Source organism: Mandrillus leucophaeus, unplaced genomic scaffold, assembly GCF_000951045.1.
Source record: "Mandrillus leucophaeus isolate KB7577 unplaced genomic scaffold, Mleu.le_1.0 Scaffold67, whole genome shotgun sequence".
Lineage (NCBI taxonomy): Eukaryota > Metazoa > Chordata > Mammalia > Primates > Cercopithecidae > Mandrillus > Mandrillus leucophaeus.
Genome location: NW_012107252.1, coordinates 1,546,366 through 1,559,610, shown reverse-complemented (window position 1 = coordinate 1,559,610; position 13,245 = coordinate 1,546,366). Strand labels below are relative to the sequence as shown.

The 13,245-nt window shown below is 42.7% G+C and overlaps 2 protein-coding genes across 3 annotated transcripts in view; one reads left to right on the top strand and one right to left on the bottom strand.

Moving 5' to 3' along the window:
• Positions 1-6,323, bottom strand: part of PPCS (phosphopantothenoylcysteine synthetase) — a 21,122-nt gene extending 14,799 nt beyond the window's left edge. The window contains exon 1 of the mRNA XM_012001725.1: positions 6,317-6,323. The gene's annotated coding sequence lies outside the window, so the exon portion shown is untranslated. The remainder of the gene's footprint in view (positions 1-6,316) is intronic.
• The window catches only part of ZMYND12 (zinc finger, MYND-type containing 12), a 23,915-nt gene extending 10,670 nt beyond the window's left edge, over positions 1-13,245 (top strand). For both annotated transcript variants that reach the window (XM_012001734.1, XM_012001733.1), the window contains 5 exons: positions 5,122-5,291; positions 7,054-7,176; positions 8,231-8,342; positions 10,300-10,445; positions 12,719-13,245. In XM_012001734.1, the coding sequence (XP_011857124.1) occupies positions 5,122-5,291; positions 7,054-7,176; positions 8,231-8,342; positions 10,300-10,445; positions 12,719-12,841 (674 nt within the window). In that variant the 3' untranslated portion in view covers positions 12,842-13,245. The remainder of the gene's footprint in view (positions 1-5,121; positions 5,292-7,053; positions 7,177-8,230; positions 8,343-10,299; positions 10,446-12,718) is intronic.

Genomic DNA, 13,245 nt, shown 5'->3' with positions numbered 1-13,245 from the left:
ATCACCTTGTCTCTCTTGGATTCTTTTCTCCCTCCTTTCCGGTTACACTGACCAGCCTTCTCTCAGTTCCTCAGAAGCATGATGATTTCTTTGTTCGGAAAGGCTTTTCTGTAGCCACTCTCTCTGCTTCTCCTCCTCTTCCCTTCACCGAATTAACTCCTCATCATCTTTCAGGTTTCAGCTCAAGGGTGACTACCGCCTTGTCTAGAAGCTTTCCCAGGGCTCCAGACCAGGTTGGGTCTCCCTTTTTTTTTTTTTTTTTAAGACAGAGTCCCAGTCTGTTGTACAGGCTGGAGTACAATGGCCTGACTTGCTCACTGTAACCTCTGCCTCCCAGGAGCAAGTGATTCTCCTGCCTCAGCCTCCCAAGTAGCTGGGACTACAGGCACACGCCACCATGCCCAGCTATTTTTTGTATTTTTGGTAGAGATAGGGTTTCACTATGTTGCCCAGGCTGGTCTTGAACTCCTGACTTCAAATGATCCACCCACCTCAGCCTCCCAAAGTGCTGGGATTACAGGTGTGACCCACCGCACCGAGCTGGGTCTCTTTTTTAATATACTCATTTAAAGACCTATTCCTTTCTTCTGAGCACTTACTCCATTAATAATTGTATTCATTGATGAGATTATTTAATTGTCTCCCTGCTCCAGTAGACTGTAAGCTCAGGGAGAACTGGATCTGTGTCTGTTCTTACTCATCACGGATGTCTTCATGCTCAGCCCAGTACTTAGCACAGAGAAGGTACTAAAAAAATAATTTCACAGTACCTGAAACCTAGTGAGCACTGTGTAAGTATGTGTTGAATCTGAGTTCTCTTAACAGGATTATTTTAAGGACGAAATGAGTGTAATGACCATGAAAGTGCTTTGAAGTCTGGAAAGTGCTGTCTAAATGGAAGATTTCACTGTAACTTCACAGCCATTGGTTTAAAACCTTGCTAACCTTTTTGGAAGTCTAAAGAAATCACTTTCCTGTATACATGTTTCTTTCCCATCTTAGAGATTCCTTCAGACTGGAGTGGACAGATAACAGATATTCAGCTTTATTTTTCCTTTTTAGTAAAACTTTGAAATTTTAATCAACTAGAAATGACATTTTCAGTAACACTTCAAGGAGGAGCCACCTACTCATCTTCTCCCACTGTTACCAGCGCTTTGGAAGCAGGAGAGCCTGGGTTCAAATATCAGCTCTTTCTTTACTGGCTGGGTGATCGTAGGCACCAAGCTCTTCCTCACTCAGAGCTTTCACATATATCTCCTTCTGCCTGGGATGCTCTTTCCTTTCTCATACATGGCTGGCTTTTGACCATCCTTCAGGTGTCTGCTTCAACTGGCCAGGTGTGGTGACTCACACCTGTAATTTCAGCACTTCGGGAGGTCAAAATGGGAGGATCTCTTGAGCCCAGGCATTCAAGATCAGCCTGGGCAACATAGCAAGACCTCATCTCTAAAAAAAAAAAAAAGAAAAGAAATTAGGTGGGCATGGTGGCATGCACTTGTAGTAGTCCCAGCTATTTGGGAGGCTGAGGTGGGAGGATTGCTTGAGCCCAGGAGATGGAGGCTGCAGTGAGCTAGGATTTTGGTTACTGTGTTCTGTTCATTTCCTTCACAGCACTCATGTTTTGTCTATTTATTGTATGCCTACTTCACTTGATTTTAAGCTTCTTGGAGTCAGGGATCATGTCTCAGTGTGCATTGAGCGTCACACATTGTGATAATCAATCAATTAGGTGAATATATGGTTGGTTGAATGAATGAATGAAGTTGCCTCCTCTTTGAATTCCTCATCTGATAATTATTTCACAGGGCTGTTGGCAGACTTAGACCACAGATGCAAAGGGACTAGCACAATGTTGGGCAAATAACAGGTCTTCAGTAAGTGCAGATTCCCTTTTCTTCCCCTGGGCACCTCACAGCCACAGCCTTTGACTCAGCTGTGACCGCTGTATGCTGCATTCCTTCACTTTCATCACCAAGTCCTGCAAAATCTTCCCCCATAATATGTCCCAGATCTGCCATTAACGCAGTGTAAGCCTGTGGCCTCACCCTTCAGACAAGTACCACTGGTCTGTAAGTGGCTGTCCTTTCTCAATTCCATGAACTATTAAAATCACCCTAAGGGATAGTATCACTTCCTTTATGTCTTCACCACCTCCACTTCACCCTATGCCTCTCCAGGCAGGCATTGTCCATAAGAGGCAGGCCTGAACTTACACACTCACTGGTCACAAGCTTAGTTCTGACTGTAATCTCATGGGCTAGTAGCAGTCCATTCTTCTCACCTTACTCTCTCTCTCTAGTCTCACAGTTTATTCTCCCAAGTATGCCTTTTCCTTTAGGACTGATGCTTGTTTAGCTGCTGGTTCAGCTGGGCCTTGGAGTCTTCCTTCTTTGGCATTGCCTCCTTGAGTGAGAACTGGATGTTGAAAATTTTAAATTTCCAATATCTGTCAATGCCCTATACCCTTTTTTTTCCCATCTAAACAATCTTAGTTAAGAGTCATTTGCTTCTTCAAATTTGAGAGGACTTCAGTCTAAACCTCATATTTTATAGACAAAGCCTGGAGGGAAGATGTGACTAGCCATGTTCACATGAGCCAGGATCAGGGACTAGGCCTCGAACTCCTAATCTAGTAGTTTCCCATTTTAGTTTGCCCTTTGACCTTCTATCAGGTAAAGTTACTTGGTTCTTCTTGTAGACTGCTTCCTCTTCATCTCTTTTCCTTTTATTCAGTGATGTAGGGTTACAACTAGAATAAAAGCATGCTTACATATGAACTAGGCCTGACAGGAAGGACACAGAGGAGAAGAGGGTTGGCTTATGAGGGGTTCATGTCCTTATCTCCTGACCCTTCATTGGTGTGGTTTCTGCTGCAGCAGCTGTCACACCAATGCTTCACCCCCAGAGCACACCTCCTGCCCTGCAGCATGCTGACGTAGTGGCTTTCTATTCAGTTCCGACACATTTCCCTAGGAGCCAAGCAGGTAGGCAGGCCTCTGTATGTGTAAAGATGATAGGTAATAAACAAAAAGCTTTAAGTGTCAAGAGTATCTGAATATTAACAATAAAGGTGGCTTTCCTTTCTCTTACCTTCCACATTACTTAGTAACCGTGTGTTGTCCGTTCTACTTCCTGTCTCTTTTGGATTGCCTCCTACTTCCTTCACTGTCTTGTTTCAGGCTCTTAAGCGTGCTTGCCCAAACTGTTTCAGACATCTTCCAGTGAATCTTCTACCTTTATTCCTCCCTTCTGATCCCTCCTCCACATTGGTTCCAGAGGAACTTTCTAAATTTAAATCCGATTCTCTCGCCCTTTTTGAAAATCCTCTAGTTTTTATCCACATGCATCAAGTTCCTTGGCATAACTCACTAAGCCCTCCATGACTTGCCCCCTGCCTACCACCGTAGCGTCATTTTCTGCCACTCTGTCCTTCACAATTTGTGCTCCAGCATCACAGGCCAATACAGTTGGCCCTCCATATTTGCAGTTTCTGCATCTGCCCATTCAAGCAACCATGGGTCAAAAATATTTTTAAAAATAACACAATGATTAAAAATGATACAAATAAAAACAATACATGATGTTACTTGTGGGCTTATAAACAAAAAAAGAAAAAATTTAAACTTAAAAAAGACAAATGATATAGTAGAACAACTATTTACATAGCATTTACATTGTATTAGGTATTATAAGTAATTTAGAGATGATTTAAAGTATGAGGAATGATGTGCATAGGTTATGTGCAATACTGCACAACTTTATATTAGAGCCTTGAGCATCCTTATATTTAGGTATCTGATGGGGGTTCTGGAACCAAATCCCTGCAGCTATGACTCTGTATAGTTCTATGAACATAACATATTATTTCATATTTCTGTGACATTGCACATGCTGTTACTTCTGCCTGGGATGCTCTCCCTGCCTTATCTACCTGGAAAACTTCTTTTCATCCTCAAAACCCAGCTCAGACTCTGCTGCAGTGTCACTCTCATCTCATCTGTAGAATTAAACATTTCCTATCCTCTGACACTTCCAAAGCTTGTGTTTCTACTGCAATTATACTATATTGTAAATATATTTGTTTTCATGTTGCACGTTGAATCCCCATTCACTCAACACAAGACCTGGCAAATAAAGGGTATTAAATATGCATATATATATTTCACAATTGAGATATAATTCACATATCATAAAATTCACTCTTTTAAAGAACAATTCAGGCCAGACGCAGTGTCTCACACCTATGTTCCCAGCACTTTGGGAGGTCAAGGCGGGTGGATCACCTGATGTCAGGGGTTTGAGACCAGCCTGGCAAACATGGTGAAACCCTGTCTCTACTAAAAATACAAAAATTAGCCCGGCGTGGTGGTGCATGCCTGCAGTCCCAGCTACTTGGGAGGCTGAGGCATAAGAATCACTTGAACCCTAGAGGCAGAGGTTGTAGTGAGCCGAGATCGTGCCACTACACTCCGGTCTGGGTAACAAAGTGAGACTCTGTCAATAAATAAATAAATAAATAAATAAATAAACAATCCAGTGGTTTTAGCACATTCTGTAGGTTGTGCAACAGTCACCATGATCTAATTCCACAACATTTTCATCACTCCTGAAAGAAAGCCTGCAATTGTCAGCAGTTACTCCCTCTTAGTGCCTCCCTTGCATTGGACCCCCTGTGGTTGCTTGGCCACCACTAGTCTACTTTCCGTCTCTATGGATTTGCCTGTTCTGGACATTTCATATAAATGGAATCACATAATATGTGGCCTTTGGTGTCTGGTTTCTTTCACTTAGTGTAGTGTTTTCAAAGTTCACCCACATTATAGCAGGCATCACTACTTCATTCCTTCTTATGACTAATATTCCACTCATGGAGATGGAGATGGAGATGGAGATGCCTCCTTTTGTTCATCCACTCATCAGCTGATGGACATTTACATTGTTTCTGGTTTTTTTTTGACTCTTCCAAATAAGCTGCTATGAACATTCCTGTGAGAGTTTTTGTATGTCAATAAATACTTGAGTCAATGAATACATGAGTGAATGGGTAATGACTCATATTTCCTCTTGTGTTCTTTGACCCAGATAGGAATTATAACCTTCTTTTCTGCTTTTGGGCAGGTCTGGGCCGAATCGTTCAGGCTGAAGAATATCTATTCCAAGCCCAGTGGACAGTCCTCAAATCAACTGACTGTAGTAATGCCACCCACTCTTTACTGCATCGGAACCTGGGACTTCTCTATATAGCTAAGAAAAACTATGAAGAAGCCCGTTATCATCTGGCCAATGATGTAAACAAGCTAAGTTATAACACCTGGATATTTCCAAAATCTAAATTATAACCCCTGTATATTTCCAAAGTCTGTTTTATTTTTTTTAAAACTGTGCATTTGTCTAAAACTTTCTGTTTACAACTGATTATTCGGTGGGATGTTAGCCATAACACAATTCTAATAACCTGAGATCAAGCATTTCTACTTCCTAGCTATTCAACCTTGGCCAGGTCACATATTCCTGAAGTTTCAGTTGCCCTGAAGAGTAAAGGGAGGCAAAACAGCACACTCGTTAAGAGAAGGGCTTTGCTGGCCGGGCATGGTGGCTCACGCCTGTAATCCCAGCACTTTGGGAGGCCAAGGTGGGCAGATCACCAGAGGTCGGGAGTTTGAGATCAGCCTGACTAACATGGTGAAACCCCGTCTCTGCTAAATATACAAAATTCGCTGGGTGTGGAGGCATGTGCCTGTAATTCCAGCTACTCGGGAGGCTGAGGCAGGAGAATTGCTTGAACCTGGGAGGCAAAAGTTGCAGTGAGCCGGGATTGCACTCAGTCTCCAAAAAAAAAAAAAAACAACAACAAAAATTAGCCAGGTGTGGTGGTGTGTGCCTGTAGTCCCTGCTGCTCGGAGGCTGAGGTGGTATGTGCCTGTAGTCCCAGCTGCTCGGGAGGCTGAGGCAGAAGAATCGCTTGAACCTGGGAGACGAGGTTGCGTTGAGCCAAGATCACACCACTGCACTCCAACCTGGGCAACAGAGGGAGACTCTGTCTTAAAAAAAAAAAAAAAAAAAAAGAATTAGCACAACCTCAGATTCCGTAGCCTAGCTTTTTAAACACACACACACACACACACACCCCTTTATTGATATATACCAGAAAATTCACCCATTTTAAGTGTACAATTAAATTATTTTTAGCAAATTTACAGAGTAGTGCTACCATCAGCGCAATCAAGTTTCAGAACATTTCCATTACCCTAAAGAGATCCCATGTATCCATTTGCAGTCATTTCCCATTCCTGCTCCAGCCCCAGGCAACCACTTCCTGGTTCTACAGATTTGCCTTCTCAGGACAGTTCGAACAGACAGAATCATGAGTGGTCCTTTGGCTCTGACCTCTCTCACCTAGCATGATTATTTTGAGATTCATCCATGTCGTTGCATGTATCAATAGTTCATTCCTCTTATTGCTGATTAGCATTCCATTCCTAAATATACCACAGTTTGTCTGTCCATTCATCAGTTGATGGATGTTTTGGTTGTTTCTATGTTTTGTGTATTTTAAATAATGCTGATATAAACATTTATGTACAAGTCTGTGTGGACATTCGTTTCCATTTCCCTTGGGTAGGTACTTAGAAGAGGAATTGCTGGGTCATGTAGTAACTCTATGTTTAATTTTTTTAGGAACTACCAAACTGTTTCCACAGAGGCTGCACCCTTTTACATTCCCACTGGCAATGTGTGAGGGTTTCATTTTCTCCATATCCTTCCCAACACTTTTTATTTTCTGCATTTGATTCTAGCCATCCTAGATGCAGTGATATCTCATTATGGCTTTGTTTTGCATCTACCTAATTACTAACTATGTTAGCATCTATTCATGTGCTTATTTTTCATCTGAATATCTTTTTGGAGAAATGTCAATTCAGATCTTTTGCCCATTTTTAAATTGGAATGTTGTAACAGTTTTTTATATGTATTCTAGATACAAGTCCTTTATCAGATATATGATTTGCAAAAAGAACTCAAGCAGTCTCCTTCTTCCTCCTGCTGTAGATTTATTTTGCCAGTTGTGCATTTGGAACAGAGGACATTAGGACTTCAGGAGGCTACTTCCACCTGGCTAATATATTCTATGACCTTAAAAAGTTGGACCTGGCAGACACATTGTACACCAAGGTGAGCTGGGGAATGTGGGAGTTGAGCCTTCACTCTTAGGCTTGGTGTCTTACAACTTGTATTAGACTATTCACGAAAAACATACCATTCATGAGAAAGAGAGGCACAGAGAGATGAAGTGGCTTGCCCAAGATTATATAGCCTGATACATGATATACTCAATTTTCTTTCTTCCCGTGTCCGCACTACCAAAATAGACTAACCCTTAACATCCACAGGGTGATTAATGAATAATGAAGGATAGGTCAGTAAGAGCCAAACCCTTCAAATAGACTGTTATATGCTGTGTCATACCCATAGCAGCAAGCTAATGTGGGTATATTGAAGTGTGCAATAGAGAAGAAGAGGTTTCCAAGGGAAATCTATTGCTACAAGATCCTGTCAAGGGATCCAAGAACATGAGAAATTTCCGTATTTACATAGAAAAGATTTCATACTGTTTCGAATATTTTAAAATGTCATTTGTATCCATATGGTAACACCTCGCTTAGCAGGCAATCATTTGTGTAATAAATGTGTAATACAAACTTTCTGCTGATTGTTGAGTCATGTTTTAGACCTGCTTCTGAAAAAGAGGCATTTTGCTGTAGCTTAAAAGCTTTAGAATCAGATAGATCAGGGATTAAATTCTGGCTATGCCACTTAACAGTTCTTACCAGAAGTCATGTGTGATCTGAACTTCTCTGAGCCTCAGTTTATTTACATGTAAAATGGGAAGAATAAGAATAAGAATATTCTTAATATTAATAATAAGAATATTACATTGGGATGTTATGAGGATGTGGAGGTTTCGTGTTGTATGTGCTGCACAAAAGATAAGACCCCACTAGGGCTACCCCAAGATGAGCTGCCACAGGCCGTTTGCATCACTTGTCACACTTACCTTGGTCAGGCCTGTTTGGGCTCCTAGGGCTCCCTCTGCCTCCAGGTACAGTATGAGAGAGAACCTCCAGGTTGTCCAGAAGCCGGGCCAAATGCGCTATTCTCCTCACCTGCCTGGTCCGAAGGCTGAGATCTGGCCTGCTTTTTGTATTACCTTCTCTTTTCCCAACAGGTCTCTGAGATCTGGCACGCATATTTGAACAATCACTATCAAGTCCTCTCACAGGCTCACACCCAACAAGTGGATTTACTGGGCAAACTATTTGAGAATGACACTGGCTTGGGTAAGTGGCAGTTTTCCCTGAAGGCAGAGCAGTGACTTCATCTCACCCAATACACAGACCTCGTCCCTAAGAGGGAAAGCAGCTGTCCCTGTCATGAAGCACACCATTGCCACCTTCCCCATGTTGCTGATGGAGAAAACTGAGACACGGGGATCAAAGAGATTTTACCAGTGTTGGGAAGAATTCAGATCCCTATCATCACACATAGCCATTCGGGAGTTACTAAGGGACAGATTTAGAGGAAAAAAAGACCCCATCAAAACCCCCTGTGACTTCTGCAGAGCATCCATTTCTTATGTTATCCCTCCAGGGCAGCAGTCCCAATCTTTCTGGCACCAGGGACCCGTTTCATGGAAGACAAGTTTTCCATGGACTGGGGGGTAGGGGAGGAATGGTTTCAGGAGAATTCAAGTGCATTACATTTATTGTGCACTATATTTTTATTATTATTAATGTATTGTAATATATAATGAAATAATTATACCTTGCATCATAATGTAGAACCAGTGGGAGCCCTGAGCTTGTTTTCCTACAACTAGATGGTCCCATCTGGGAGTGATGGGTGACAGTGACAGATCATCAGGCATTAGATTATCATAAGGAGTGCACGACCTAGATCCTTTGCATGCACAGTTCACACTAGGGTTCGCGCTCCTGAGAGAATCTGATGCTGCCGCTGAACTGACAGGAGGTGGAGCTCAGGTGGTAATGCAAGCAATGGGGAGTGGCTGTAAATACAGATGAAGCTTTGCTCACCCCCACCACCCCTGCTCACCTCCTGCTGCGCAGCCCGATTCCTAACAGGCCACAAAACAGTACTGGTCCATGGCCTGGGGATTGGGGACTCTTGCTCCAGGACACGTAAGCCAAAGTAGACTCTACACAGAAGTTGCATTGCTGATTTCTTCTGGTGCCTTAGCTTCATGCTTTACTGAACAGTGAGCTGCTCAGTGGCAGGGCCCAACTGGATTAGACTGTATTCCCCAGCGCAGCAAGGGGCTAAGTGTTGAATAGTACCGTACAGCATCATGCCGTCAGAGACAAAAGACACAGAAGATCCAGTTTCTGCTCAAAAGAGACATACAGTGCAGTTAGAATCTATAGGCAGTAACAAAAGAACATTCCTGTGAGTACAAATTATATTACAAGATGAGTCCCAGAATGAAGAGGTGAGGACAGCTGGGTGGTGTTGAAGAAGGAAGATTCTTTGGAGGAGAGGTTTTGAGCTAAAGTTTAAAAAATTAATAACTATTGAATTTTCTCTAATTATGTAAATAGTTCATGTTACAGCTGAAAACTTGGAAATCATAGATATCCAAAGATAGCCAACCTTAACATGATGGTGTATATCCTTTTCATCTTTTTCTCTAAGCTTAGTACTTGTATAAGTGCTTTTAAGTGCATGTAGTAACTTCTCAGTAAATGATGACTAAAGTAGGACCAAAAACTATTGGGGAAAATAGTAAACAGACTCTCAGAGGGAAGCATGAAGGTTGTTGCTTATGCATCTTTGGCCTAGACGAGAAGAGTTAAGCTGCTACAGCTGCAAGAAGTCCCTTCCCCCAGTTCTTTCCTCTCAGCTGTAGAGTGGAAGCTAAATTGGACCCAAGGAATCTGCCTGTGACAAATTCTCTGTGTTTGCAAGCCCAAGAGATCTAGAGTTCAGGACTCCGAAAGAGAGAAACCTTAGCAACTTTGGGACCTGTGGGAGTGAGCATATTTTTAGGCTACTCTGATAATGACATGCTAAGCAAAGCTGGAAAGTGGACTGAAACTCCTGCTTCCACGCACGTGGAGGGAGTCCTCTAGGTAAAAAACTTGCTGTAATTGGTGCTATTTCCACCAGTGCCCCTGGGAAGGCTTCAGCAGACCAGGCCCTTTAACAGCTGAGTGTTTTTGATGAGGGCAGACTCAGTTGCCAAGAGCCTGTTTTTTCTTTCTTCCGCTTCCAACGCAGATGAAGCCCAAGAAGCAGAAGCCATTCGCATCCTGACTTCAATCTTGAACATTCGAGAATCTACATCTGACAAAGCCCCTCAAAAAACTATCTTTGTTCTGAAGATCCTGGTCATGCTTTACTACCTGATGATGAATTCTTCAAAGGCAAGTTTCCCTAAAAAAGCAACATGTCTAAAATGAAGGTAGAAATTCATCTAGTTGAACTCATTTGTGTTTTGCCCAATTCCAATAGCTTTTGCCCTCAGGGCAAGCCCTCACTCCAAGGACGTTCAGATGCTCACGTTTCTCCTTTGTTGAGTCCAGCCTGCATAACGGAAGCTGGATTGTCTTCTTCCCCCGAGGGTTCCCAGGCTTGCATAGACAAAGGGAGTCTGGGGCAGTGCTGGGAAGCCTGCAGGGCAGGAGGGCTCTGGGGAGGCTTGGAGGGATGAAGTAGCAGCTCTAACTCCACTCGGTTACTGAGTTCCCCGTTGCTACGGGGATTCAGACAGAAATGCATTGCCATGAAATGATTCAAAAAGTAACTGTTTTTGAGTACTTTTACATACTAGTTGTTGGCCTAAACCCTTTACTTAATTATCATACTTAATGCTTACACCAACATTGGTAAGGTAGGTATTTTATTATCTCTACAAACAAGGAAACTGAGGCACTGAGAGGGTCAATTCTTTGCCCAATGTCTTAAAGACAGTAAGTGGCGTATCTCAGGTTTATTGATTTATTGTTTGATTATCTCATTCATTCAAACATTTATTGAAAACCTACCATTTGCAAAGCACTATTCTTGGGACTGGGGATACAGTGGTGATCCATACGTTTCTTATCTCCATGGCACTGGTGTTTTTTGGAGGAGTGGAAATAAACATATGTATGTCTAATATAATTTCAGATAGTAGGAACTGCTATAAAGAAAACTAGGCCAGGCACAGTGTCTCATGCCTGTAATCCCAGTACTTCTGGAGGCCAAGCCAGGATGATTGCTTATGTCCAGGAGTTCAAGACCAGCCTGGGCAACATAGTGAGACTCACTCTCAACTAAAAATTAAAAAAAAAAAAAAATCAGCCGGGCATAGAGGTGTGCATCTGTAGTCCCAGCTACCTGGGAGGCTGAGATGAGAGAATTACTTGAGCCCAGGAGATTGAGGCTGCAGTGAGCCGTGCTTGTGCCACTGCACTCCAGCCTGGGTGACAGAGCAGGATCCTGTCTCAAAAAAAAAAAAAATTAGAAGAAGAAAAAGCAGTAGGCAGGGGAGAGAGAGGAGGCTGGTTGGAGGAAGGCCTTTTTGTGTGGGTGACATGAGAAAATTTAAGACTCCTTTCCTCCCTCCTCCCTGTCTTCTTTTGTTTCTTCAGCTAACTTTTACTAAGCACCTGCAGTATACCAGGCCTGGAGGAGCTCACGGGTTATAATAGAGTGTGAGAGCGAAGCCCAGAGCACTGTAGGAGCACAGAGGAAAGGCACTAACCCTCTCTGGGATAGGAGTAGGAATGGGTGAGGAATAGGAAAATATTTCCACTGAACTTTCAAATTTACATTGGACAAAACCTCTTTTCTACAGTGCAATGTTCAGTTTTCCACTGTATACTCAAGGAAGTCATGACCCCAGGGTGTGTTAGATCTACAAGAGGCCTTAGACAAAAGGCACACATCTATCTGTCCATCAAGACTGGCACCTCACTTCCTTCAAGCCGTCACTTGACTCAGCTGTTTTCTTTTCAGTGAAGCGTTCCCTGCTCTCCCTGTCTAAAACTGCAACCCCCCACTACTACCTCTAATGCTTCCTATCCCCTTTTTTCATGCTTTATTTTTTTCCTTAGCATTTATCCCTATTTAAGAGACTATCGTGTTTTACTTAATTGTCTTCTTTATTGTCTTTCTCCTCTACTTCACTGTAAGTTCCATGAGAATAGGAATTTCTGCCTATACTCACAGGACCTGGAACATAGCAACCATTCAATAACTATTTATAGGAAGGAAGGAAGGAAGAAAGAGAAGAAGGGAGGAAGAAAGAAGAGCTTCTTACCAGTCAAAACTCTGGGCCACATGGCCCCCAGGACCACCCCAGGGTGGTAATTTACTTGTGGCACCTGTCACCTCTATGCCTTCCAGTGATGGCCTCTAGGGCCTGAGTAAAGTCCTACAAAGATCTCACTTTGTTAAGAAGGTATACTTAGTTTATGCTTAGTTTGTCAAGTCAGGTTGGGATTTTTTTCTGGTGCCCTGCTGCCCCGCCCAGTGCACATGTGGCTAGCTGTAAGGGCCCAGTGTGTTTACAGGTTTATCAACAAGAGCTCAGTGGGTGGTGTGAAAAGGTGATGAGTTCTCTCTCATGTTTCTGGCGTTGAGCACAGATGGGGCTTCCCAGTGTTATGCTTTCCTGTGATGACTTCCTTTTGTCACTACAATTCTATTTCAGGCACAGGAATATGGCATGAGGGCCCTCAGTCTAGCCAAAGAACAACAGCTTGATGTCCATGAGCAAAGCGCCATTCAAGAGTTATTAAGTCTCATTTCAACTGAAGACCGTCGCATTACTTAGTGACCCATGAGCTCTGCATCAAGGGTTATTCCAGGAGCTACGGAACGTCTAATATATTCCAGCCCTGCACAACTGCTTTGAGGTACTGTAGACGGCTGAAGTTTCCACCCTCTTCCCCTGGGATTACACACATAGCTGTTATTTTTTTCTTACACAGCATATTGTGGGAATATAAAGCTTTAGGCACAGAAATCAGTAAAAACTGTGTTTGTCATGACCTTTGTACTTGATTTATCATGACTTTGTATGAATAATATGTAGTCAGATCACTAATATGGTATTTGTAATTAAACTACAAATAGTTTTTCATTTTCCCAGAAGTCTCCCAATGATGCATGTCTCATACACTTTTGCTAAAGGAGGGGTAAATGAGGGGGTAGGGAATAAAGCTATATTGGAGCAAA